Source organism: Erigeron canadensis, chromosome 4 (assembly GCF_010389155.1).
Source record: "Erigeron canadensis isolate Cc75 chromosome 4, C_canadensis_v1, whole genome shotgun sequence".
NCBI lineage: Eukaryota > Viridiplantae > Streptophyta > Magnoliopsida > Asterales > Asteraceae > Erigeron > Erigeron canadensis.
Window position 1 is genome coordinate 4164246 of NC_057764.1, and position 24243 is coordinate 4188488.

General features: G+C 34.5%; 3 protein-coding genes across 3 annotated transcripts; 1 reads left to right on the forward strand and 2 right to left on the reverse strand.

Annotated features, from left to right (window-relative positions):
- Positions 1 to 2118: 2118 nt before the first annotated feature.
- LOC122596847 lies at positions 2119 to 2499 on the reverse strand. Its single transcript, XM_043769496.1, has one exon. It carries the CDS (start codon positions 2497 to 2499, stop codon positions 2119 to 2121), a length of 381 nt encoding a protein of 126 aa, XP_043625431.1.
- An 8883-nt stretch (positions 2500 to 11382) lies between these two features.
- On the reverse strand, positions 11383 to 17088 carry LOC122595651 (probable uridine nucleosidase 2). Its single transcript, XM_043768063.1, has 9 exons — positions 16860 to 17088; positions 16452 to 16567; positions 16273 to 16332; positions 15478 to 15663; positions 15288 to 15392; positions 14984 to 15080; positions 13402 to 13509; positions 13129 to 13264; positions 11383 to 11578 (listed from the first exon to the last, which is right to left on the reverse strand). The coding sequence occupies exons 1-9, from the start codon at positions 16909 to 16911 to the stop codon at positions 11473 to 11475; spliced, it is 966 nt and encodes a 321-aa protein (XP_043623998.1). The 5' UTR covers positions 16912 to 17088; the 3' UTR covers positions 11383 to 11472.
- Positions 17089 to 19213: 2125 nt separating this feature from the next.
- LOC122596848 (receptor-like protein 7) lies at positions 19214 to 22098 on the forward strand. Its single transcript, XM_043769497.1, has 2 exons — positions 19214 to 21827; positions 21920 to 22098. The coding sequence occupies exon 1, from the start codon at positions 19214 to 19216 to the stop codon at positions 21809 to 21811; it is 2598 nt and encodes an 865-aa protein (XP_043625432.1). The 3' UTR covers positions 21812 to 21827; positions 21920 to 22098.
- Positions 22099 to 24243: the final 2145 nt, after the last annotated feature.

The following is a 24243-nucleotide window of genomic DNA, read 5'->3' on the forward strand; positions in this document are numbered from 1 at the left end:
TTAATATTTGAGGAGATTATGGTTATGAAAAACTTGAGAGTTTGTGTTGGATCATGTGGTTTTACATTTGTCCTCGGTTCATGTGGTTTCCTCTAACATGAAGTAGGTTTCTTACTTGTCGGGAGTGGAGATGATCAGATAGGTTAAGGGTCAGTTAGTGATTTCAATTTGACGTTCAAAAATACATAGATTAAATTGATTTTAGCATTCATTATAATTTTAGTATTCCTAATAGTTAGACAATTTTACAAAAACTCATCTTTCAGTTTGATTTGTGGTGTTATTCTTTTCGAATAAAAAAAAATCGCATTACAAATTGTATTCACTATTGTTACATTTTTTCCGATGAAACAAAAAGTATTAACAAAAGAGAAAAAGAAGAACTAAAACGAAAGTTAAAAGACAATTTGTTTGTTTACATGTATGGTGAGAGGGTGAAAAATCAATCATTTCATATATTTAATTGTAAGTTTGTTGTAGGCTGGATTTTGTTCCCACATCGGCCAGCGTAGGAAAAGTGGGTGGGGAGTGTGAAGAATAAATAAGGATGGGTGAGTAATGTAATAGAGATTAACCCGTCCTGTCAGGGTGAGGGGCGACCTGTCAATGATCGAATAGAGACGGTGGGTCGTGCCAACACCAAGACTAACGAACACAAAACCTAATAAGGCGAGTAAGCCTGCTCTACTTTAGGTGGGCTTGCCCGTCAATTTTTGGATGCCCCTTCAAATGGGCTCAACAATTATTATTTCAACACTAGCTTTTCGTTTTCAATTTTTTTTTAATAAATAAAATATATATTTTCTCACTTTCATCAAAGCTTCTTCCATTTTTTAACTAGGGGAACATAAGTTTTTTATTTCCTCATCTTATATATTTTATTTTATTTATTGATAATTACAATTAATTTTTTGGAACAATAGATTTTATATCATATCAAAATACCACAAATGCTTGAAGAGGACTCAACCAAGCAAGGAAAAAAATAATAATAAATTATTTTAAACATCAAATGATTTATGTTGCCAATGATATTCTTAATCTATAAATGTCATCGAAATGTAAGTCATCATAGAACGTATACGCATAAATACTACTCCGTCCCAATTTAAATGTCATAGTTTGACATTTTGGGTCTTTCTTGTTTTACTGTGACCGTCTAGATTTTTATTTATATTATGTATACTTGATATAATATATATGAATCAATTAGGTTTTAAATGTATTTTATAATCATATAATTTTCACCAAGTATTATTAAACACACATAATAATATTAATGGTCAAAATTGCGAAAGATTGACTTGGACATTTAAATTGGGACGGAGGGAGTAGTATAAAATTATTCTAAAAAAGTAATTGGATGAGAACCCTTTGATCTCATGGACCATTTTGTACCCTTTAATCTCACTAGTGTATAGATGAATCTCAGCAACTCAATAATCTCCTGATATTTCAAGTTTGCGTTTAGTAAAACTTGAACCCAGAAAATCTCTTAGGAACCGGAGGCTGGTGAGCTAATAGTGTGTATACACGAGACTAAAATTTATAATAAAGTTAGAGCGTTTGTATTGGTGCTGGGGTAGTCATCGTCGAAGCTTATGATGTCGGTGGTGGTGTTAACCATTACAAGGCCGGCATTCAACTTTGGGGTCGTCCATCAGGTATGGGTGCATCAACGTCGTATGGGTGTATTGACGTCGGAGGTTTGGGTGTATCGAGAGGAGCTTTGGGTCGTCCAATATTTACAATTCTTTCAAAATAAGTTTTTTTATTGCCTTTCTTTCCCCATGTCTAAGGAAACATATATTCATACGTCTTCTAATGAATTGACCAGAATTGGAGATGAACAAGCTTTATTTGTATATTTCAGAACAAATAACAAACCAAGCTTTGAGATACAATTTATTTGATATATATTTATAAGATGATTCAAGTGTATACACTAATACACTATATTAAATTGAATAAACAACCACTAATTAACATATCATATGGTGAACAAAACAATTCTGGTAAATAGATTATAATTTGATCAAGAAACATTCCAATGCTATACAAGGTTGATGGTGTGTTCATCTTGCAAAGTTGTGTATTTATATATTATAAGAGTACTAATTAAGCAAATACAACATTATGGCTGATATTACCAGGCTTTCTATAAAAGGAAACATTAGAATTACTTCTGTTTGGAGCAGGATGAGCTAGCACAGGAAGTCCCCATTGAGAAGTGAACACAATGGCCGGATACGAACCATCCACCTTCAGCCTATTCAACATGTCACAACATATGCTCAACGTTCTCCTTATCGGCATCATTGCCATCCAAAAACTCCTCCACTTGAGTTTTCGTGACGTCATTAACCTAAACCCCTTAAATCTTCTATTCACTTTCTTCATCGTTCCACCCTTTTTAGGCGTCCCCGCGGGCTTCTTACCCATAGTTAGCTTCTTGTAGCCATTGTTTTGATATTTTTCGACCAATTCATGAAAGCCCATATTTTTCAACTACAATAGCATATACTATACTCTAGTCTTGTTGAAACATGCTTATATATATATAGAATAGTCCCATAAGTATATATATTGGTAATACATAATTAGAGTAGGTTTGATTCCTAAAGCACATGGCTACCTTCTTTAACTAATTTGTTCAATTTAGTATTAGCCAAACTGTTTTCAGATCGATGATTATGACTTTAAGATTTGTAATTTACAATGTGTCCATTTTTGGACTGTTTAGAAAATGTTACCAACTGCTTCTGGTTCACTTGTCTTTATTTAGATTATTAGTCTAGCTATAATAAGAGTGGGATGAATATGAATATTACAACTAGAAATGATTGGAAGGCATGTGGCTAGAGAATATTAAAGCAGAATGTTGACTGAGTTTGCAACTTGGTCAAGCCACAAGTAATACTGATTCAATGTAGATTTGTGTGGATCATATCCAACACAAATGAAACAGTATTTAAAGAAAATACATGATGATTAGTGATTAAATGTAATGAAATGTAACACAGTTTTCGTTTTTTATGGGTTTTGGGTCTTAATACCTTGACGGTATATAAAGAGAGTTAAAATGTAGACAGTTTTACTAAGATAGTGAGGCTGTCTCAACTTTTATCTAAATGGTAGAAAATGATCTCCAACTTTTATATGGAGTGAATTATTGAAGTGTTAACCACTCCTTTATAGACCTTTATAATGATTTCTTGCGTTTTTACTTTTAAAAGTTTTAAACACGTATAGTATAATATTTTTACTTAATACCACTATCATATTTTAACCTATACCTTTAATGTGAAACTCCTTTAACATTAATTTATTTAACGTAAATTACTTAATTACTCGTCGCCGGTATTGCCATTACTAGTCATCCCACCACCACCGGGTGACAACTCCATCACTACACCGTCGCCTCCAACACCACCGTAACACTGTGTGGATTATATCTTTCAAATAATATTTTAAAATTTGTGGATTTAAATGTATTTAACATTATAATTATAAAAAAACTAAGGGACTAAGGTAAAATTAACTGCATACAAATATGACATATACATTATGTAGTAAATTCTGAAAAAAAAATATATTTATATAGGAAAATTCTAGATTGACAATGTAATAACACTTTTAGGGCTTATCAACATTATCTAGACAAAAAATAAGCATAAATTTATAAATTAATAAACAGTTAAAAAATTCTATAGTTATTATATTATTACTTTATGTAGTTTCTCAAAAAAAGATCTAAAACTCTATGCTCTTTAATTTTATTTATTTTTTTTGGGTAATATGTTCGTTGTTTCTATGTTGTAAAAATAGGTACCGGGTGTAAGGTTGTATTCAATTAGAAGAATTGTTCTCAGTTTTTTGGAATACAAATTTATTTAATTCAATACTATCATTTATTATTGTGTTCATAAGAATCAATCTCTCAAAAGTTTTGACCATATGTATATAACACAATCCACCAACCATATAAAAAGTTAAGTGACTCCATTAAAAAATTATCTTTCTAGCTTGTTTTGATACACGCATTCATCCATATCACCATATGCACACAAAACGTTTTGATTAAAGAATACCAGTATCAATACTTTAAGGATCTTATTACGAGTATTTAGATTATTATAATCATGTGAGGTCCAAACTCAAGACCAATAGTCAATAATTCACTAAATAATAATACGAATACTATGCCAGCATTTATATATCAAGACAACACAAGGGTTATTACTTATTAGAGTGGTTAGAAACATTGAATTAAAAGGATTCTGCCGTTAAAAAGATAGAAGAAAATTGTAAAAGGATTCTTTTTTTTTTCCTTCTAATTTTGAAAGGAAAGAAAGAAAGGACTGCTCACTATTTTTGTAGGTTTTTGAACCTCAATACCTCAACGGTGTATGAGGGAGGTTAAGATGTAGACAGACCTTAAATTTTGAAATAATTAACTACTAAACTGGAATTAAGACCAACATCGAATTTAAACTTTCAATTTGATACTACTAAAATAGCCAATATTGTGCTGGTTATAAGTTTGGAAAACTAGCTTCACCGCTGAATTGGGTAAACATATTTTTTAAATAGAGTTCCATGAAATTGAATAAGATTTTATTTACATAATAATTATAAAGAAAAAATGTTTATACATGAATAATTGTGTCTTTTCATGATGAGCTGTGTCTTTTAGTGAAAAATCAGAGTCATAAACGCTTCATTTTATTTTAGTGCGTCTAGTTAAATGAGTGTGTACTCCACACCCTCCTAACTCATAATTCGTAATTATGCTTAACCCAAAATCCCCTGGTCTTTTAGGTAGTGTTTATTTACGACTTAATAAACTCAATTATGATTTAGTTAAAAAATCTTAATTCATTAAGTCATCAAAAGTGTTTGTTTTTTACTTAATAAACAAAAAAGCAACTGTATTGATTTAATCCGTACAGAGGTTATTTATCAATTCGTTCAATTATTGGTTAAAAAAACAAACAATCCCTTAGTCAATGACAAATACATAAAACGGACAATGACACTAAAATTAATAAATTTCTAACACAAACTCAAAACAAACTCACACATAATGACAATGTCGAATCGATTGAGTTTTTACTTATTACAATATGCATCATATTTGAGAATTTGGGTGTCTCTATGAACTGAACCTATTTTCCGTGTTTACTGTTTAGTGGAGATATGCACACACCAATTTCTCCGGTACATTTTTGTTCTACTTGATGTTATTACAAGTCATGCGTGCATATTTGTTGTCAAGAGTATCCACTAGGTCAAGTCCAAGTTATTTAAGAGTATCTTTAAGTGAAATAGTTAATCTTTTTTACTTGTTCTGATTGCTGTTTGCTAAGGATCATTTGCTGTTTCTACAGGCTCAGACTGCTGGTTGTGGAACTGCAAGTCCAGGTAGAGGGAAGTGATCTGTTTCCGAATCAAACTTATATGGTAGACGGAGTTGATCTTCCAAAACCAGATGGATCAGCACTTAAGATATGGATCCGAAGTAATTAATGTCAAGTAGGTTTCTGGTTTGATTTGTTAGATAGGGCCTAAGGGTTTGATATTTGATTTAGCATCCAAGCATGTTTTTAATTGTCAATCTATGTTGCACTTTTTATACTGTTATGTGCTGATATAATCGGAATTCAAAATAGAGAGAATTTGGGAGAGAAATTGATATTTGATATATGATATATGATACATCACTAACATTAGGCTTATAAGCCTTTGACTATTCAAATAAGAAAAATAACCGCTCCTTATTTTACAATACTAGTCCCTCAGCTATGAATTATGACACTTATTGACTAAAATGCATTATTTATGTAACAATACTTCCCCCTTGTAAGATTTTTGCCTCAAAAATCATAAGTAGGAAATCTGCATTTCATGTCATCCAGGAACTCCCATGAAGCGTCTTCTAATGGTAGTCCCTCCCAATGAACAAGCACTTGAACAACAACCTTACCCTTCCTCTTCACAATGTTCTTGTCAATCACAGCTCTGGGTTGCAACAAAAAACGAGGTCCAGTTGGCAGGGGAACACTCTATTGCAGAGAACCATTAGCCTTCTTAAAGAGTGACACATGGAATGTATGATGAATCTGTGCAGAATCTAGCAAATCCAATTGATAAGCCACATGTCCAATTTTCTTTAAAACCAGAAAAGGACCAAAATACTTTGGGGATAGCTTCCTATTATGATGAGCTCTGAGTGAATGTTGTGCAAAGGGATGCAACTTCACATAGACCCAATCTCCTTTCTTAAATTCTCTATCACTCCTCTTCCCATCTGCCAATTGCTTCATTCTACTTCTATTTGCTTCCAAATTAGCTTTCAGCTTCCTTATCATTGCTTCTCTATTTCTATGAATCTCCTCCACAACCATCACAGCAGTATCTCCAGGAATGTATGGAATATGGATATTGGGTTTAACCCTATACAGTGCCTCATGAGGTGACATCTTAATGGCAGAGTGCCAAGAAGTATTATACCACCATTGTGCTAAAGGAATCCACTTTATCTACTGCAAAGGGTTGTCCATGCACATGGTTCTTAGGTAAGATTCCAAGCATCTATTGAGCACTTCAGTCTGCCCATCAGTTTGGGGATGATAGGCAGAAGAGATGGCTAAATCCACACCTTGTAGCCTCATATATTCTTTCCAAAAATGACTCAAGAAAATAGGATCCCTATCACTCACAATTATAGAAGGACATCCATGCAACTTAAAGATATTATCAAGCACAACTTTAGCCACCGTGACTGCAGTATATGGGTGACTAAGTGGAATAAAATGCCAATATTTTGATAAGTTGTCCACCACCACCAGAACAGTATCCTTACCACTTACTTTTGGCAAACCAGACACAAAATCCATGGATATATCAGAAAATAGTGACTGTGGCACTGGCAAAGGCTGCAACAACCCAGGGTATGGTACAGTTTCATACTTTGCCCTCTGACATATTGAACACTCTTTGATGAATTTATGGACATGTTTATGACACCGCTTCTAATAAAATAATTCCTTTAACTTAGCCAATGTTGGAATGACCCAAGAATGCCCTCCTCCATGATCCCAAACGGGGGAGGCGAGAACATCTTGATCGAAAGCTCTGGGTAACCAAGTATAGGTTGATACGTCTCCAGCTTGTGTTTCAATGACGGGTAAGGCGGTCCCCGGCCAGAACCATACATGCAAGTTTCCCTACATGTGGCTCGTCCGTGCTTTTCTATTCTGCTTTGTCGCGCCTTCCTTGAAAAAGAAAATATAGAAGTTGACTTATTCGCTCGGCCAATCGTCGGAGATGAGTGGAAATAAGAAATGATATCATTTCTTAATTGCATATCTTTTGCTATAAGAAGTTTATTTTTCCTTTTTAAGGATTTGCCATCCCATGATCTATGGGGAATTATCTCACCTTGTGTCAACCTAGTGATCAAAGATTGAGTATCTTTATCTGCCTGCCACGAATCTTGAATTCTGCCCCACAACAAATCATTAATAGAGCTAACTCCCATCTGCAAAACTTCTACACTAGGTACTCTTGACACAACCACAATGTTGTCTACCCCCTTCTTGTAACTAATTTTATAATCATACCCAAGTAATTTGGAAAGCCACTTTTGTTGCAGAGGAGTGACTATCTTCTGTTCAAGTAAGAACTTCAAGCTTTTATGGTCAGTTTTGATCATAAAATGAGTAGATGCTAGATAATGGTGCCACTGTTTGACTGCAAAGATAATGGCTAGTAACTCCTTCTCATAAACAGACCACCCTTGTTGCCTAGGAGACTAGGCCTTACTGATATAGGCCAGGGGATGACCTTCTTGCATTAATACAACTCCCATTCCTTTAGATGAAGCATCAGTCTCAATGACAAATATTTTGTCAAAATTAGGCAATTTAAGCACTGGAGGAGAACTCAATACTTGTTTCAACTGTTCAAAAGCAGTTTGTGCCTCTTGCCTCCATTTAAAACTATCCTTTTCTAACAATTCAGTGAGAGGCTTAGCAATAATGCCATTCCTCACAAACCTTCTATAATAGCCTGCTAGGCCTAAGAAACCCTTCAGTTGCTTAATTGTGACAGGAACTGGCTATTCTTGAATGGATTGCACCTTGGCAGGATCAGTAGCAACACCATCTTTGGTAATAATGTGACCTAAATATTCTACACTCTCTCCTGCAAATGAGCATTTAGACTTTTTGGCTTTCAATGAGTTGGTTCTCATCAGTTGTAAGACAATTTGCAAGTCCAACAGGTGTTGATTCCAACTAGTGCTGTACACCAAAAAACTAGTGCTGTACACCAAGATATCATCAAAGAAAACAAGTGCACATCTCCTTGATACTTCTTTAAATGTGTGATTCATGAGTGATTGGAAAGTTGCAGGGGCATTAGTAAGACCAAATGGTAAAACTAGAAACTCAAAGTGCCCCTGATGAGTTTTAAAGGCAGTCTTGTATATATCTTCCTCATGCATTCTGATTTGATGATATCCAGATCTCAAATCAAATTTAGAAAAAACCACAAAACCTTGTAGCTCATCCAAGAGTTCCTTAATGAGTGGTATAGGAAATACATCTGTGATGGTAGCATCATTCAGTTTTCTGTAATCAATGCATAACCTCCAACTTCCATCCTTCTTTTTCACCAAAACCACTGGGGAAGCAAAAGAACTTGTTCTATTTCTGATTACTCCAGAATCTAATAATTCTTGGGTCATTTTCTCAATAACATCTTTCTGCACCATGGGATATCTATAAGGTTTGAGGTTTAAATCTTTGGTGCCTTCTTTCAAATGAATCCTATGATCAATAGTTCTTTTGGGAGGCAGACCCTTTGGTAACTCAAAAACATCAGAAAACAACTCTAATAATATCTCCAAATCCTTTTTTTGCTCTACATTAGATGCAGGAGTGTCAACTATGGGGTGAAATACACTATGATTATGTGATTAGTCCTGAATAGCAAATAACTGAGCTTGAACTACTTCTTTTTGGACTCCTAACAAAGAATTCATCTTCTCCATAGAACAAACACTCACACCTTGTTGCTGAGCACCTTTCAACACACTCTTGCCCTTCTAATGTGAATTTCATTGTGAGATTTGTGAAATTCCAATTGATATCCCCCAATGGAGCTAACCACTACACTCCCAAGACAATGTCATAGTTGTTTAGATCAATGACTAACATATCTGCCTTATAGTGGTTGCCCTGCATACTCCACTGAAATGCTCTACAAATATTAGCACAATCCATGCTATTTCCATCTGCCACAATGACTAGTACATTTGGTATATGAACAATTGCACAGTTGAGCTTTTCTGCCATCTTCTACTCATAAAATTATGAGTAGAACCACTCTCTATCAGAATGTGCAAGGTTCTAGTACCAAAAGTTCCTACAATTTGCATAGTATGATACGATGGAGCTCCTTGCACAGTCAACAATTCTGGTGCTCTTTCAACCACCTCTATATTCTCCTTATTCTCCTCCTCTTCTGTACAGTCCTCAATTTCTACCAAAAACAATTGCCTTTTACCTTTACACACCTTATTATGCCCAGCCACAAAATTTTCATTACAATAGAAATATTCTTCCTTTGCTCTTTTCTCCTCCATGAACCTATTTGTCACTCTCTTAGGTACTAATGCAGAAGTGTTTGAGTTCACAGGATTAGATAATAGAGGTTGCTTAGCATTGCTCGTAAGAGTATTAGTTCTACTACTGGCAGGTTTATATCCAGTGTAACTAGTAAAACTAGTGCTCATCCTATAGCTTGATTGGCCCGATTTTGCAATTTAGCTAAAGTATATGTGTCTTTCAATGTCTTAGGCCTAAACATACGGATCACACACTTAATTTCTGGCTTCAAGCCTTGTATGAATAAACTAATAGAATATTTTTCTGGAATAGTGACCTTATTTAATAATGCATCAAAGTTATCACAATAAGCATGGAGATCACCTGTTTGCGTAAGAGCTTTCGGTGCTCCCATGGCGTCCTCAACCAGAGTTTGTGCAAATCTGGCCGTGATGGCGCGTGAGTATTCTGGCCAGCCGATATCATCAATTGTAGAACCACTGGATCGAAGATATGCCAAATGCCACTCGAGTGCTCTTCCTTCCATGTGAATTGCTGCATAGCGAACCTTCTTATGCTCTGGAGTATCATCAATGGTGAAAAAATGATCACATCGATAGTTCCAGCCCTCCATGTCATCACCGTCGAATTTAGGGAAATCAAGCTTAGCTAGACGATGTGTATGGATGTATTCATCTTCTCCACGAGTAATTAACTGTTTCTGCTTATCAAATGTCGCCATATTCTTTGTCAAAGTATCCACAAATGCTTTCAAATTGATAATCGTCTCTTGAGCTGATGCTAATTCCTTCTGCATACGTTCCATATCAGAAGCTTGATTGCGAGTAGTAGTCATTGAATTGAAGTGGATTTGAAAGAAACTTGATGATTTTGTTGATTTTAGGGTTTTTTTATATGAAATTGATGCCGGAGAAGAAGGATTCACCGGAATTGATAACCGGAATCATGAGCTCGCCGATTGAAGAGAGAGAGAGAGCAGCAATGTCTCTGATACCATTGATACGACTGGAATTCAGAATAGAGAGAATTTGGGAGAGAAATTGATATTTGATATATGATACATCACTAACATTAGGCTTATATAGCCTTTGACTATTCAAATAAGAAAAATAACCGCTCCCTATTTTATAATACTAGTCCCTCAGCTATGAATTATGACATTTATTGACTAAAATGCATTATTTATGTAACATGTGCTAACAAAATTTATGTTGATTCAGGTTTCCCTTATTGCTATCGGTCGTAGCATCAAAGTCGCGTTATATTTGAAGGAATATGACCTCGGAGAATATGGCATAATTATTTGAATTTAGAGAGAAAACAACTACCAAGAACCAAACACCTTTGTAAACATTTAAACCTTGAACCATAACCGCTTCTATTGTGAGCATCAACGAATATGGATTGGTTCTAAAATCTTTGGTGTTGTCTATAATTGTTGGCCTGGTTACATGATTTTAGTTTTATTCTGAAACCAAATGGTGGTTATCTTGAATGTAACTTATATTGAAGTGTTGAATCGGTATGATCGAGCAACAATTGATGCAAATATTTCTTGTTAGTCCATCAACTTCTTGTTCAACCAGAAACCCCATTACCCAATATCAATCAACCAACAAGAGTACAAAACGCTCCATTTTCAAACCCCTCTTATATAGTAAAGAGAAACCTGCCAAAATAACCCAAACCCCTATTCATATTTTGGTGGTTGCCCAAAACCTGAATAACCAAGATACACGAAACAAAGTTTTAGGACAGATAAATCATTCGCCATTGAAATAGAATTGTTTGTTATTTCACATTAAGTAAACAATGTAACAAATTAACAAGCAGGTTGTCAATACATGAGGCGTTCCATCACCAGTTTCACCATCGCAGGAGCATCCACAGTAACTGCTACTTTAACCGTTGGCTTGTTACACCATTCGGTCTCCTCATGAAACCTTGCAATATAAAAATCCAATATACATGTCAAAAACATGCATGCCTTGAAAAAATAAGTGGAGTAAAAATACAAGACCAGATACCGTCAAATTTGTGAAATCTACAAAGCAAACAATGCACAATAAATGTTTTTAAAAAAACACTGAGAGACTCCGCCGAGTTGGTAATAGGAGATTACTCGCTAGAAGGTCAGTGACCTAGGAGAGTTGTGCGAACCAGCCAAAAAACCAGTATTCGCCAAAATTCACTCAAACTCGGTCAAAAATCGTCGTACCTCAGTCAAAAATTGGTTTGAAGTATTTGAACAACTGTGTTAATGTTTCTAAACGTAATTTTAGGAAGACTGGCAAATCTTACGGGGACGACATTTATGTTTTTCTAAGACGAGGCAGTTTCCAAACATTTTATCATGAATGTGTCATTCTATGTTATGTTTTATCTCTAAAGGGTCAAATTAATAACTCAAAAAATAGGCGAAAAGGAAAAGATTAAATGGATTAAAAGTCGACCAACGGGTGTTTAAACCATACATCACTTTCTCCAAAGAGATTTGAAAATTTAATTAATGATAAAGTTTTTGTAATCATATTTGACACACTCTAAATTTCTACGAGTATTATTTAAAAATTAACAAAAAGTGGCTTCAGGTTAACTCGACCTGACCCCACCTATTTACCCAACTGTCTGGCTGTGCATTTTGCAACTTCCATTTTACCTGTATGTTGGCTACATAATTATATGATGTAAATTTTTGGAATTGGAAAATATGGAGAAGAAAAAAGGTAAAGTAGGGCACCCTGTCCCTGGAACCACATTGGATCCCCATCATGAAATTCATAATGGCCGCTATACTGTTTTTTTGAAAGGCATACAATTATGTGGCCAACATACAACTATAGTTGAATAGTCAAATGTACCATTAATTGCTTATAACCAATATTAATATTACATAACTCCTCAACATGGAAAAAAAAAAGATCAGTCATTTCAATTACACAAGCAAAACATTTTCAAAACTGGAAAAAGTGACAAAATGAGAAGCGAAGCCATTATCATACAATTTCCAGACGTTATCTTACAAAATGGGTTGATTCAGGTTATGTTTATTCTCTGGCGGGTCAAATGGGTTACATAAGAGTATAACTTGAAAAAAATAGGTCATAGGAGATGCCATACGATTGTATATTTAATGCATAAAACCTCTTAATCCAGCTTGTTCAGAACATTATATAACTATTGAACTAATATAATAACAAAGTAATATTTAGTAGTCTCCAGGAAAACAGACTAAATATTTACCCAACTACTCTAATCCTAATTCTATCTTTTAAGCCATACCCAACAAGTGTGTATGTATTCTTTGTAATTGAGTCCTAATCTGAACAAGCCTATGTCAACAGATGTAATCCTCGCTCTGTCTAAAAACTTTTACTTTCAATAAAAACAACCTAATAACAAATTCAGTACTGATCATGCTGCCCTGTCGGGTAGTTTTTTAAATGGGAACTACGAAAATGAATTACTGAGGCATGAAATAAAACTTGTGTACCTTTTCTGTTTGTTGTAAAACAATGTTAGGCCCCTTGTGATGCCAGATGTCTGGACTCTGACAACACCTTCAGTGTATGTCATAAGTGAAGGATTAACAGCTGCAAGAATCGTTGTTGGATCATGAAGGTAAACACCTATAAAAATGTCCCAGCACTAGCATCAGAAGCAGATGACCAAGAAATGGCTTTCTTTCAATCATTAACAAGATTAATAGATGACATGAGCAACCCAGAGACCAGAGTTTAACAATCTGGTTATCTCAAACATATACCTTTCATGCTGTATGCATCACGATGATAAGAAAAGTAGAATTCCAGGATCTTGCTTAAATACTTCGCAAATATTCCATCTGACTCTGCCAAGATGTCACGCTGATGATCTACAAACATATTAGCTACTGTAAATGGGTGTATGGATATCAAAACTATGAAGACATATTTAACAGAAAATATACCTAATATAGATTCTATCAGATAGTCTATTATCGTTGCTTGAGTTAAGAATGTGAAATGAAATCATCCAAAGATTAAAGCTAAAAGATTGTCCAATAAATCTTCGGTAGCATAAAAAAAGCATGGAACAAATATAAATAACAATCGTATGCTCTAGGATATACAGGATATACACAATTGGCCTTTGATGGAGTGGAATATATGAACACCTAGATGTAATTTATTGCTAATCAATCTGAGAAGCTTTTTTATCCAATAAACTCAATACCTAAGAAAGCAGATATAGATTCCCAATTACGTGAAAATAGCCAGGTTTACCTTATAACTTAAAGATTGATGTAAGTACCCCAGCACTTGTTAGACCATCCTAAATGACAATAGTTTTCCTAAATTAATGAGCTTTATTGTTGACCTAATCAACTAAAGAGAAATAGTATTTTGGCTTTGAACTGAATCATATACCCCTAATGTTATATACTTGGTACATCAACAACTCTAAACTTGTCGCATCAACTTACCAACTAAAATGTAGAAGAACTAAAAAATCACAAGTCCAATTTCTCAAATTTTACTTATTTTAGCCAACTGATCTATCTCAACTTCGGGGGTACCAATTATTTCTATGTAATAGTGCTGATGGAACAATTATAAGTCATTTAAACAAGCAGAGAAGCAACTGTATCCTTTTCAAAGCATATATATCACTGCAAAATTTGTCTCATTCCACCAAATGCCTCTATTATATGCTGTAAGTCGAATTTGAAACTTATACTTTTGGAATAAAATTAACTGAGACTTGGTCTATATAATTATTTGAAAAAACTGAATAAATCTGTTGCTATAGAGCTTATCACATAAGGTATCATGATTTACGTGTCATCTTTCGCATGAACGTCAGGTCATCCCTGTTTCAAATAAACATTCACCAAATCTTTTTCCCTGACACCCTACTACTTTCGATTAATTCTAAAATCTTGGGTGCATTTGTTATCTCCACAAACTTTATCCCAATACTACTGTATCATAATCACTTATGCCTTTGTTAGTGAAATTCTTTGTCTCAGTTCAAATATAAACACAAAAACTGAACTCCATCTTAAAGGACGATTTTTGTACTTGAGCTGAGATGTTAGACTAATCCTAGCAAAGTTGTGCATTATCAGCTAAGGAACCACCTCCACCTTTCACACACCCACACACAAACAAAATAGTGCCTACACAACTTAACCTCTTGGGTAGCTTATGCATGCAGAGGACACTTCCTAAAGCACTACTTCTCTGCTTGGTATCTATGTGACAAGAATATATGTATCGGAATATTAGCATGATACAGGATGCATACATGTATATATTATATTTACAATTTTACAACAGCATTGAGAACATGAAAACAAAAATAACCTGTCAAAATAACTTGATGAGTAACATTAAGCCCAACAGCCAAAACATCAGCTCCACTAGTAAACACAACGTCAGCAGCTTCTGGGTCACCAAAAATCTGCATTCCAGTCCAACAGAAGATACAGATACGTAATCAGATCCACCAAATGACTTCGAGACATGGAATATACACATCCATCTACTAATTGAACATGATATGTCAAACTGCAATACTAGTACATTTTTTAGTTATAGGTATCGTTCTTAGAAGTTAGATATATACAGTGGACAGGAGCCTATATGGTTTTCAAAGTGAGTTGCTTACATTAGCCTCGGAAGCTGGATTCACATTCCCGTTCACTGCAAAAGCACCACCTAGAAGAACAATTTGTGCTACGTTTTTGATGAATGCAGGGTCTAGTTCAATAGCCTACATCAATCAGAAGTCAAATTACAGGCGTTTCCATAAACTGATACATCCATATACGAAAAATAACAAAGGTTAGAGACGCGACCAAGGCAATGTTGGTAAGGGGACCCAATGCTACCACAGTAACTTCTCCAGGATAAAGATTGGCCTGCTCAACCAAATATTCGGCTGCTGACTTATCTATTGGTTTTGAATTTGGCTGAGGGAAGTTCTGGTTTCCAAGCCCGTCCACCCCATGGACAAAGTCTGCAACTCGAAGCTTTGTTGCTTTCTTGGCAAAGAGAGAAAAAAAGAAATAAATAGAAGAAACACGCAGGGATAAGCTAAAATATTTCCTCCAAAAAGAAAAATGCAAACAGGCATGAAGAGTAAAAGGGGGACTTCTTTTATGACCACAAAATCCAAAAGACATCAATGTTACGCAATTTGGACACATATATCATTGATTCATATATATTCATTGGACACGAAAAAGTTGGTATGAGATACTTGTGAAGCATAATAAAGAGTTCAACAGTTTGTATTTAATTGGGTTAAATGTTTAATATAGTATAATAAGAAAGCGGTGAAATTTCTTTTGCTTAAATGTTCATACCATCTCCAAGGGATCCTGAAGGTCTCGGAAGAGATTAAGGTTCACCAAGTAAAAAGTGATGGAAACGGCCACTGGCATACCAGTTAGGCGGCATACATGAGAACCAAAAGCTATGAGAACCAAAAGCCCGACTTTCCCGGATAGTCTAAACAGGGATCCCATCCCTCTTGGATTAATTCCCTTTGTAAATTTTAATAATGATTTTTAATGTTGTCTTGTTCGCGAGTTATTCAGAGCTTCAAAGGGAAAGTAGGCGTAAAATAGATAGAAGAACGAATGTTGTACCGTATAACTAACATGAGATCCTTCAGCAACAGGAATATCTGATCTTCCAGCAAACTCCAACTATATATAAGTTCACAAAACATACTTTAAGAGGTATAAAAAAGCCGAAAACCAACAAAAATTCACCAGTAACATGTACTAAACAAAAGAAAGAAAGAAAGAAAGAAAATTGGAGTTACCAAATGTAAAGCATTTCGGGTGGAAAGAGTGGTGTAAACATTGCCGAAAATAGTAGTAAGACCAATAACATTAACTTCTGGTGACCTTAAAGCCAGAAATATTGCCATTGCATCATCTGTTCATCATTTTCTATAGCTCATTAAAAAGACCAAAATAACCAAAATTCATCGTAAATAAATACGATAATATCCAACGTTTTTCATTTTTCACAAGATACCCATCAAAATTGCAAAAGCCATGGTTTGCAATTTTCATGGGTATTTTGCGAAAACTCAAAAAAAATAAAATAAAATAAAATAAAATAAAATGTTGGGTATATAAAGGATCAAATAGTTTTACATCTATGAATATCACTAAGATCAAATTAAAAAAAAATAATAATAAAAAGAGATAGGGAGAGAGTATACCAATACCAGGATCAGTGTCTATGATTATCTTCTTTGGTGCTGCTTCCCCCATTTTTTAATTTTGCTATTTTTATAATTACTTAGGAAGTATTTTTAAGAATGATTAACAGTAAATTATTAGATTATTTTAACTGATCAAAATGTTCAACTAATTAATTAATTGAGTGAATGAATGAATGTTAGTTTTGGGATTGTTTTTGATATGAGAGATAAACCAAAAAGAGCTAAAATGAGGATAAGAAGACACAAGAATTGTGCTTACAAGAATTGAATTGAATTGAAATATTATATGTGTATATGATGATGAAGATGATGATGATAATGATACCTGATTACCTGTTGTTCATATTATCGATTATTATTAGTACTCCGTAGTAATTTATTATCGAGTTATATCATCTTTGCTGGACCACGTTGGTTTATGCCATTACGAGTATTATTTTTTTACTAATTAAATTAGTTAATACTATTAAATAAATCAAAATTATTTTACGGAAAAGGTTTAATAGTAGTTGGTTATATTTGATTGAGTTAGTATTTCAATAACAAAATGTTTTAATTTACATTAAATTTTTGTAACATCATCAATGAAATTTTCCTTACAAATAATAATTATTTACATTTTTTTTACACATCAAAAATGAAATTTTTCCTTGAAAGCTAACTCAGAACTAACATGAAATTTTAAGATTGAGATTCTCTAAAGTTAAAACTCAACTTTATTGGTAAAGTTGGTATCTTGACCATTGGATTAAAATCAAGAGCCAAAATTCAAAAATGATATTTAAATCTTGACCTTTGATTTTAATCCAAAATTCAGTTCAACTTTACCTATTAAGTTGAAAAACAACTTTAGAGGATCTTCATTCAAGATTTTATACAAATCAAGAAATTTAATCTGAACTACCAAAACAAAAAACATCACATAACCAAATAAAACCTTAAAACTTAAACAATAAAACAACCAATAAATAGATAAACATATATCAAAAATCCACCTATTTCAAATTTTCCATATCATCTAATTTGAGGTGGAATATTAGAGCATTAGGTATGGTTGCCTCACACAGAACCATCCAGAATATTATTTCAAAGCCACATCAGCTTTCACCATTTTATCAGTTTTGTGCCGTTATGGTTACAGAACGACGCAGAACGCAAGATCATTTTTTTAAATTAAAAATATATATACACTACTTTATCACCATCAAAATAAGTATTTACGCATTTTGGTGGACCACGTTTTTTGTTCTATATTTTAGAACACTACTTTAATATTAAGCGTGTGGTTTTGTTTTCTTTTGGAATTCGTTTACGACTCACATTATAGGATTAGAATTTAGATATTTGACAATTTCAGTATTTGTGTGCATATTAAGAGATGATTATTATTATTATTAGCTCTATTCAATGATGGCTTTTTAGTTTGATTTCACTATTTCAAATACAAAACTTAAACAAATCACGATGTATTTATATATATATTTCAGTTGATATTCTTAAGGTTTTGCAAGCATAAAGATTGTGTTCAAAGGCATAAGGGTCATTTTTGAATGTCTAGAGATTACTGCTAAAGTTATGAATGTGTGTTACATTCGGAACAAACTTAAAATAAGGATGCAAAATGCAAATTCACATGAAGTTTTTTTTTTATTAGGGACGATTGTAAGAAAACATCAAATTGAATGTAATCAAATACGTCAAATTCTGTCATGATCAACAGATCAAAAGGCGTTTAGCGTATTGGTTTTGGAATAGGAATATCGATCATAACAAAGCTCATAAACTTATACGGTGAATGGCACGGTGGGGTTTTGAAATGGATGTATCGATCACTTGGCTGAGCAGTTCGACAATTGGAGATTGGCATTATTGGAACTTTAATGTTTTAATGTTCCACACAGAAATATTGAAACTTTATTGGTACATGTCAATTAAAAGTTGGAAATTTTGCACAGTTGGACTATGACTTTACATGGAACCCAAATGTTACGTTTAGAAACGATTATTGAGTATTGACCACAAATTAATGAGAAAGAAGTAAAGTTGCAAAAGCAAATTCTTGTAATATATATTGCATATATAGTGAGTTCTCTCTCTATATATATATATCCAGATCATTATTAAACAGACTCGGTACAATGCAGATAAAGAAAATGAGTAATTCAAAGATGGTTTACTTTGTTTCTCTTTTCTTATCTTTTCAAATCTCTTTTGTTTCTTCATCCTTTTATTCAAATACCAGCTTAACTACTCACAAATGCTCAGCTCAACAGACCCTTGATTTGCTTCTCTTCAAACAAAACATTTCCGTCCTCGCCATCAATAACACATACTATAGTTATTATCGTGACATGTGTCCCGGTTCTGGATATGATCCGATTACGAAGAACTGGAACAAAGATATAGATTGCTGCAACTGGGACGGTGTCGAATGCGACCACTCCACAGGTGACATAATAGGTCTTGATCTTAGCTGTGGCATGCTACAAGGTATCATACACCCTAACACTACCCTTTTTAATCTTCCTCGCCTCCAAACACTTAACATAGCGCACAATGCTTTTGTTGCTTCCCAATTTCCAAGTGAAATCCCGAGGTTTTCTCATAGTCTAACACATCTCAACATCTCTGATTGTATATTTACGGGCCAGATGCCGTCAGAGATCTCATTTCTCTCTAAACTGGTTTCCATTGATCTCTCTAACAATTTGCCTGGTTTCCAAATTCAACCTAATGCTTTCAATAATCTACTACAAAACTGTAGTCGTTTGAGAGAGCTCGTGATGTGGTATGTTAATATCTCTTTGGTTTTACCGGCTTACCTTAATATATCTTCTTCTCTAGAATCACTCGATCTTAGTACAACGGGTTTACTAGGGAAATTACCTGATAACATCTTTAATCTTCCACGTTTGGAAAAACTTGACTTGTCAAATAACTATAACCTCACTGGTCAATTACCCATAATGACGAGCACCGACAACAACCCTCTCAAGTGGTTAGATCTGTCGTCCACAGGATTGTCAGGAGAGATCTTCAATTCAACTCGTCATCTCAAGTCTATAAATTACTTGGCTTTGTCTAACTTTTCCTTGGTGGGATCCCTTCCGGAATCCCTAGCAAACCTAACACACCTTATTACGATAGATTTAAGTTATAACATGCTTAGCGGAACCTTGCCTTCATGGTTGTTTACCTTTCCCTCACTAGAAAACATTCACCTTCATTACAACATGTTTACTGGAGGCTTGCCATCAAATTGGCTCTACCTTCAATCATTACGGACATTAACCCTTAGTGGAAATCAGTTTGATGGCGAGGTTAATCAAGGCTCCACTATACCACCATCCTTTACCCAACTCATCAACCTCTCTGTCCTTGACCTTTCATATAACAAGTTCATAGGTATATGGGATTTGGATACGTTGTTTTTAAGCATACCAAACCTTAGATATCTCGATCTCTCGTACAGTGGCTTATCTGTAATGTCCAATAATTCTAATTGGTACGCGAACCCTGCTTTTACCCACTTAGGTTTGGCATCTTGCAACCTTACAATATTTCCAAAGTCCTTACGAGCCATGATAAATGTTGCATATCTAGATTTATCTAATAACGAGATCCATGGCGACGTTCCTGATTGGGCAGGAGAGATAGGAGGAAATGCACTGTCTCATTTAAATCTTTCACATAACTCCATAACAAGCTTACCCCAATTTCAGTGGAATCGATTAGAAGATCTATACCTACAGTCCAACATGATTCAAGGAACATTCCCTCTATCAGTTTGCAACATGAGTCATTTACATTGCTTAGATATGTCGAATAATAGCATTGGTGGAAGTATTCCGCACTGTTTGAGAGATATCAGCAGTCTTCAGGTCATAGATCTAAGGACCAATCATTTTCATGGCACCATTCCCAGTTTTTGTGAGAATCACAATGTTATAGGTGGGCTATTCTTGAATGGAAATCGATTACAAGGAGCGCTTCCCACTTCTTTGTCCAGCTGTGAATCGTTGGAAATACTTGATGTTGGAAACAACCACCTAAATGGCACATTCCCCGGTTGGTTAGGAGGTCTTGTGAACCTCCAGGTTCTTATATTGAAATCAAATAATTTTCATGGTCGCATTGAAATCCCTTCGAAAGTTAAACTTCCTTTTCCAAGTCTAATAGTCTTTGACTTATCTCACAACACGTTTGAAGGTCATCTCCCCGATATTTATTTTCAGAATTTTAATTCCATGAAAGATGTTCCAAAAGAGAAAACATATCCGGAATACTTGAGCTTCTATGGATTATATTTTTACACTATCATTGTTACAGTGAAAGGTTATGATCTCCAATTTACAAAAATTTTGGATGACTACATGATTGTTGATCTATCCAATAACAAATTTACAGGAGATATTCCGAACGTTATTGGTACTCTTAAGTCACTGATAACACTCAACTTATCTCACAACAGCCTCAACGGTCGAATTCCGTATTCTCTTGGAAATCTTTCGGAGATGGAATCATTAGACCTATCTTGGAACCAACTCACTGGAGAGATCCCTCAAAGTCTTGCAGGAATAACTGCTCTTTCAGTTTTAAACCTTTCACAAAACCATCTTGTGGGACGTATTCCAGAAGGAACACAGTTCGGGTCGTTTGAAAACTCATTTGGAGGGAATTCGGGACTTTGTGGCCATCCATTGCCCAAAATGTGCGACCCGCATCCACGTGAACCACTCGTTGAAGTTGATAGTGATGAGGAGGAGAGTGGCTTTACATGGAGGTCGGTGATGATAGGATACGCATGTGGAACCCTATTCGGATTGCTAGCAGGATTTCTGATGTTATCATTCGGAAGACCAAAGTGGTTCACTGAAATTTCTGATGCAGCAGAGCATATGATCTTGAAGAGGCGTAGCAAACAAAGATACATTTATATAGGAAGATGAAATTTGCTGACGAATGGTAAGCATTTCTTCCTATATCTCTGACTAAATTGTGCAGACCGCCGAATGCTTACTCTGTTGTCTTATCTTCTTAAAAAACTTATGCTGCAGGTAAACAAGTTTGTCATGTGGATGGACTTTTTGAATTATGAAGTTTTAGAGAACATACTGAATTGATATTATTATTTTCTTTTGAATTATGAAGTTGTAGAGATCCTACTGAATTAAAATAATTTCATGTAAGTAGACCTTTTGAATTATGAAGTTGCAGGGGAAAATTATTCTGAAAAGAAGGTTATTTTAGGCATAAACGTTTTATTAAATGTGTCATCACGGTGGATGGTTTTGAAATGGATGTCTTGACTTGGCTGATCAATTGAACAATTGGGGTTTGGCTTTAAACGAAATTAAAGATAACCAATAATGGTACTAGAAAAGACTTTACAACCAAAATCTTACGTTTAAAAACAATTATTGACCACAAGTGACAAAAAGAAGTCAATTTCAATTGGTTTTTTTCTACACAATTTTCTTCCATCATTACTACACATAGCGATGCGAAAACTCCAATCAACAAATAAAAGACTTTATCAAAGACATTCAATTTTGACTTCAAACCAAACAACTCATTCTTGTAACCAAACAACTCATTCTTCACTTGAAACATTTCATTGCTTGAATCAGATTCTTCAAAACCCAACCGATTTCCTTGTGAGTGAGATTAAACAACAAATCCTTATAGTATACACTTGTTATCTCTTCATCAATAAAGAAAAAACTTGTACAAGACGCACTTTTCACCTGAATCGGTTAGTAATACTAAAACCAGTTAGTGTTTTCAATTATGATTACAAAAACATAATATTAAAGGAAAATACTTACTTTAGGGCATTTTACAAATATCCTACCAGGATTTTTCCTAGTCTAAGATGTGAGGATGGGCATCTTCTCACCACATTTACAATACATATACGAAACAGCCTTGTTAATGGAAGAAGATGAAGCAGCCATTGAAGGAGGGAGAAAGTAGAAAATGGAGGGAAGGGAGGGGAAAGGGGGCGGGCAAAGAGAGAGAAACATGCGGAAGAATAATTGTGTGAAAAAGGAGGGAAATACTGATTTTATTAGCAATATTATGTATTACATGGCGGCTGAGATGGATAATATTAGGGACAACCGGTTACTTTTCAATTGTAACCGGTAACTTACACACTATAGACGCAAATGGTTAGTTTGTTACATTACATAAACGTTTTTTTGGTTAGTTACAAAACATAGACATTTTGACATTGTTAAGTACATTCTCAGGTCACAATCCCCATGATTTAAAAATTGTTAATTAGAGAGGATTAAAATACATTTATTCCTATAATAAATAAGTTTACATTAAAATACATTATTATAATATTGTATTTTTATACTTCAAATTGGACGATGTACTATTTATTTTTAACCAAAATTTTATGACAACAATTATTTATTGCATGTGTTTAATACAGTAACTAATTATAAATTTTGTTTATATTTTTCGTATGCGTTACTATCATGTTCCGTTGTATTTGTTTTGTTAATAGAAAAAAGAAAAATTACTTTTAAAGAAAAGTAAAAAAAAATAATTTAAACTCTGTCTCTTGCCATTCAAAACGAAAAAGGTCAAAAAAAAAAATTAAACTCTACAGTGAAGACACACGTCGGACTTTTGTTGATCATCTTTATGTCGCTCTTGACCGACAAGGCATTCGCACTTTTAAGGATGACCAGAGACTCGAGAAAGGAAAAAGGATCAATGACGAACTCTTACAATCCATTCTAAGACTCAAGATTGTACCTCATAGTTTTTTCTAACAACTATGCATCCTCTTCATGGTGCTTAAATGAGCTTTTGAAGATAATGGAGTGTCAGAAGACAAAAGACCATAGTGCATACCCTGTATGGTACCCTCCCAGCGGTATGGAGGACCTAACTGTATGGTACGAAGGGTTATCCGTCACGAAGGCTTTTACAAATAACATAACAAGATAAGGATCATTCTTCTACAAATTCGGGATTTGGCCTTATCATTTTCAGTCAATAACTAAGGAAATTATATCTCCAGCCTAAGACTTAGGAAACCCTAAGTCGCCTACTTGTTTTCCAAGAATATCTTCCTCTATATAAAGAGGGTTACGGAGCCCACTAAAGGCATAAAAGACCATACACAAATCACGAATAAGCTCATTTGGCGTAAAGAGGCAAAACTCTACCACTTGGGAATCGCCAATAAACAACCTTATTCACCTTAAATCAACCACCACTCTAACCTCGGATTCGGTGCACAAACACAAAATGTGCAACCCGAATCCACATGAACCACAGGTTGAAGTTGATAGCGATGAGGAGGAGAGCGGCTTTACATGGATATGGGTGATGATAGGATACAGATGTGGAGCCCTAT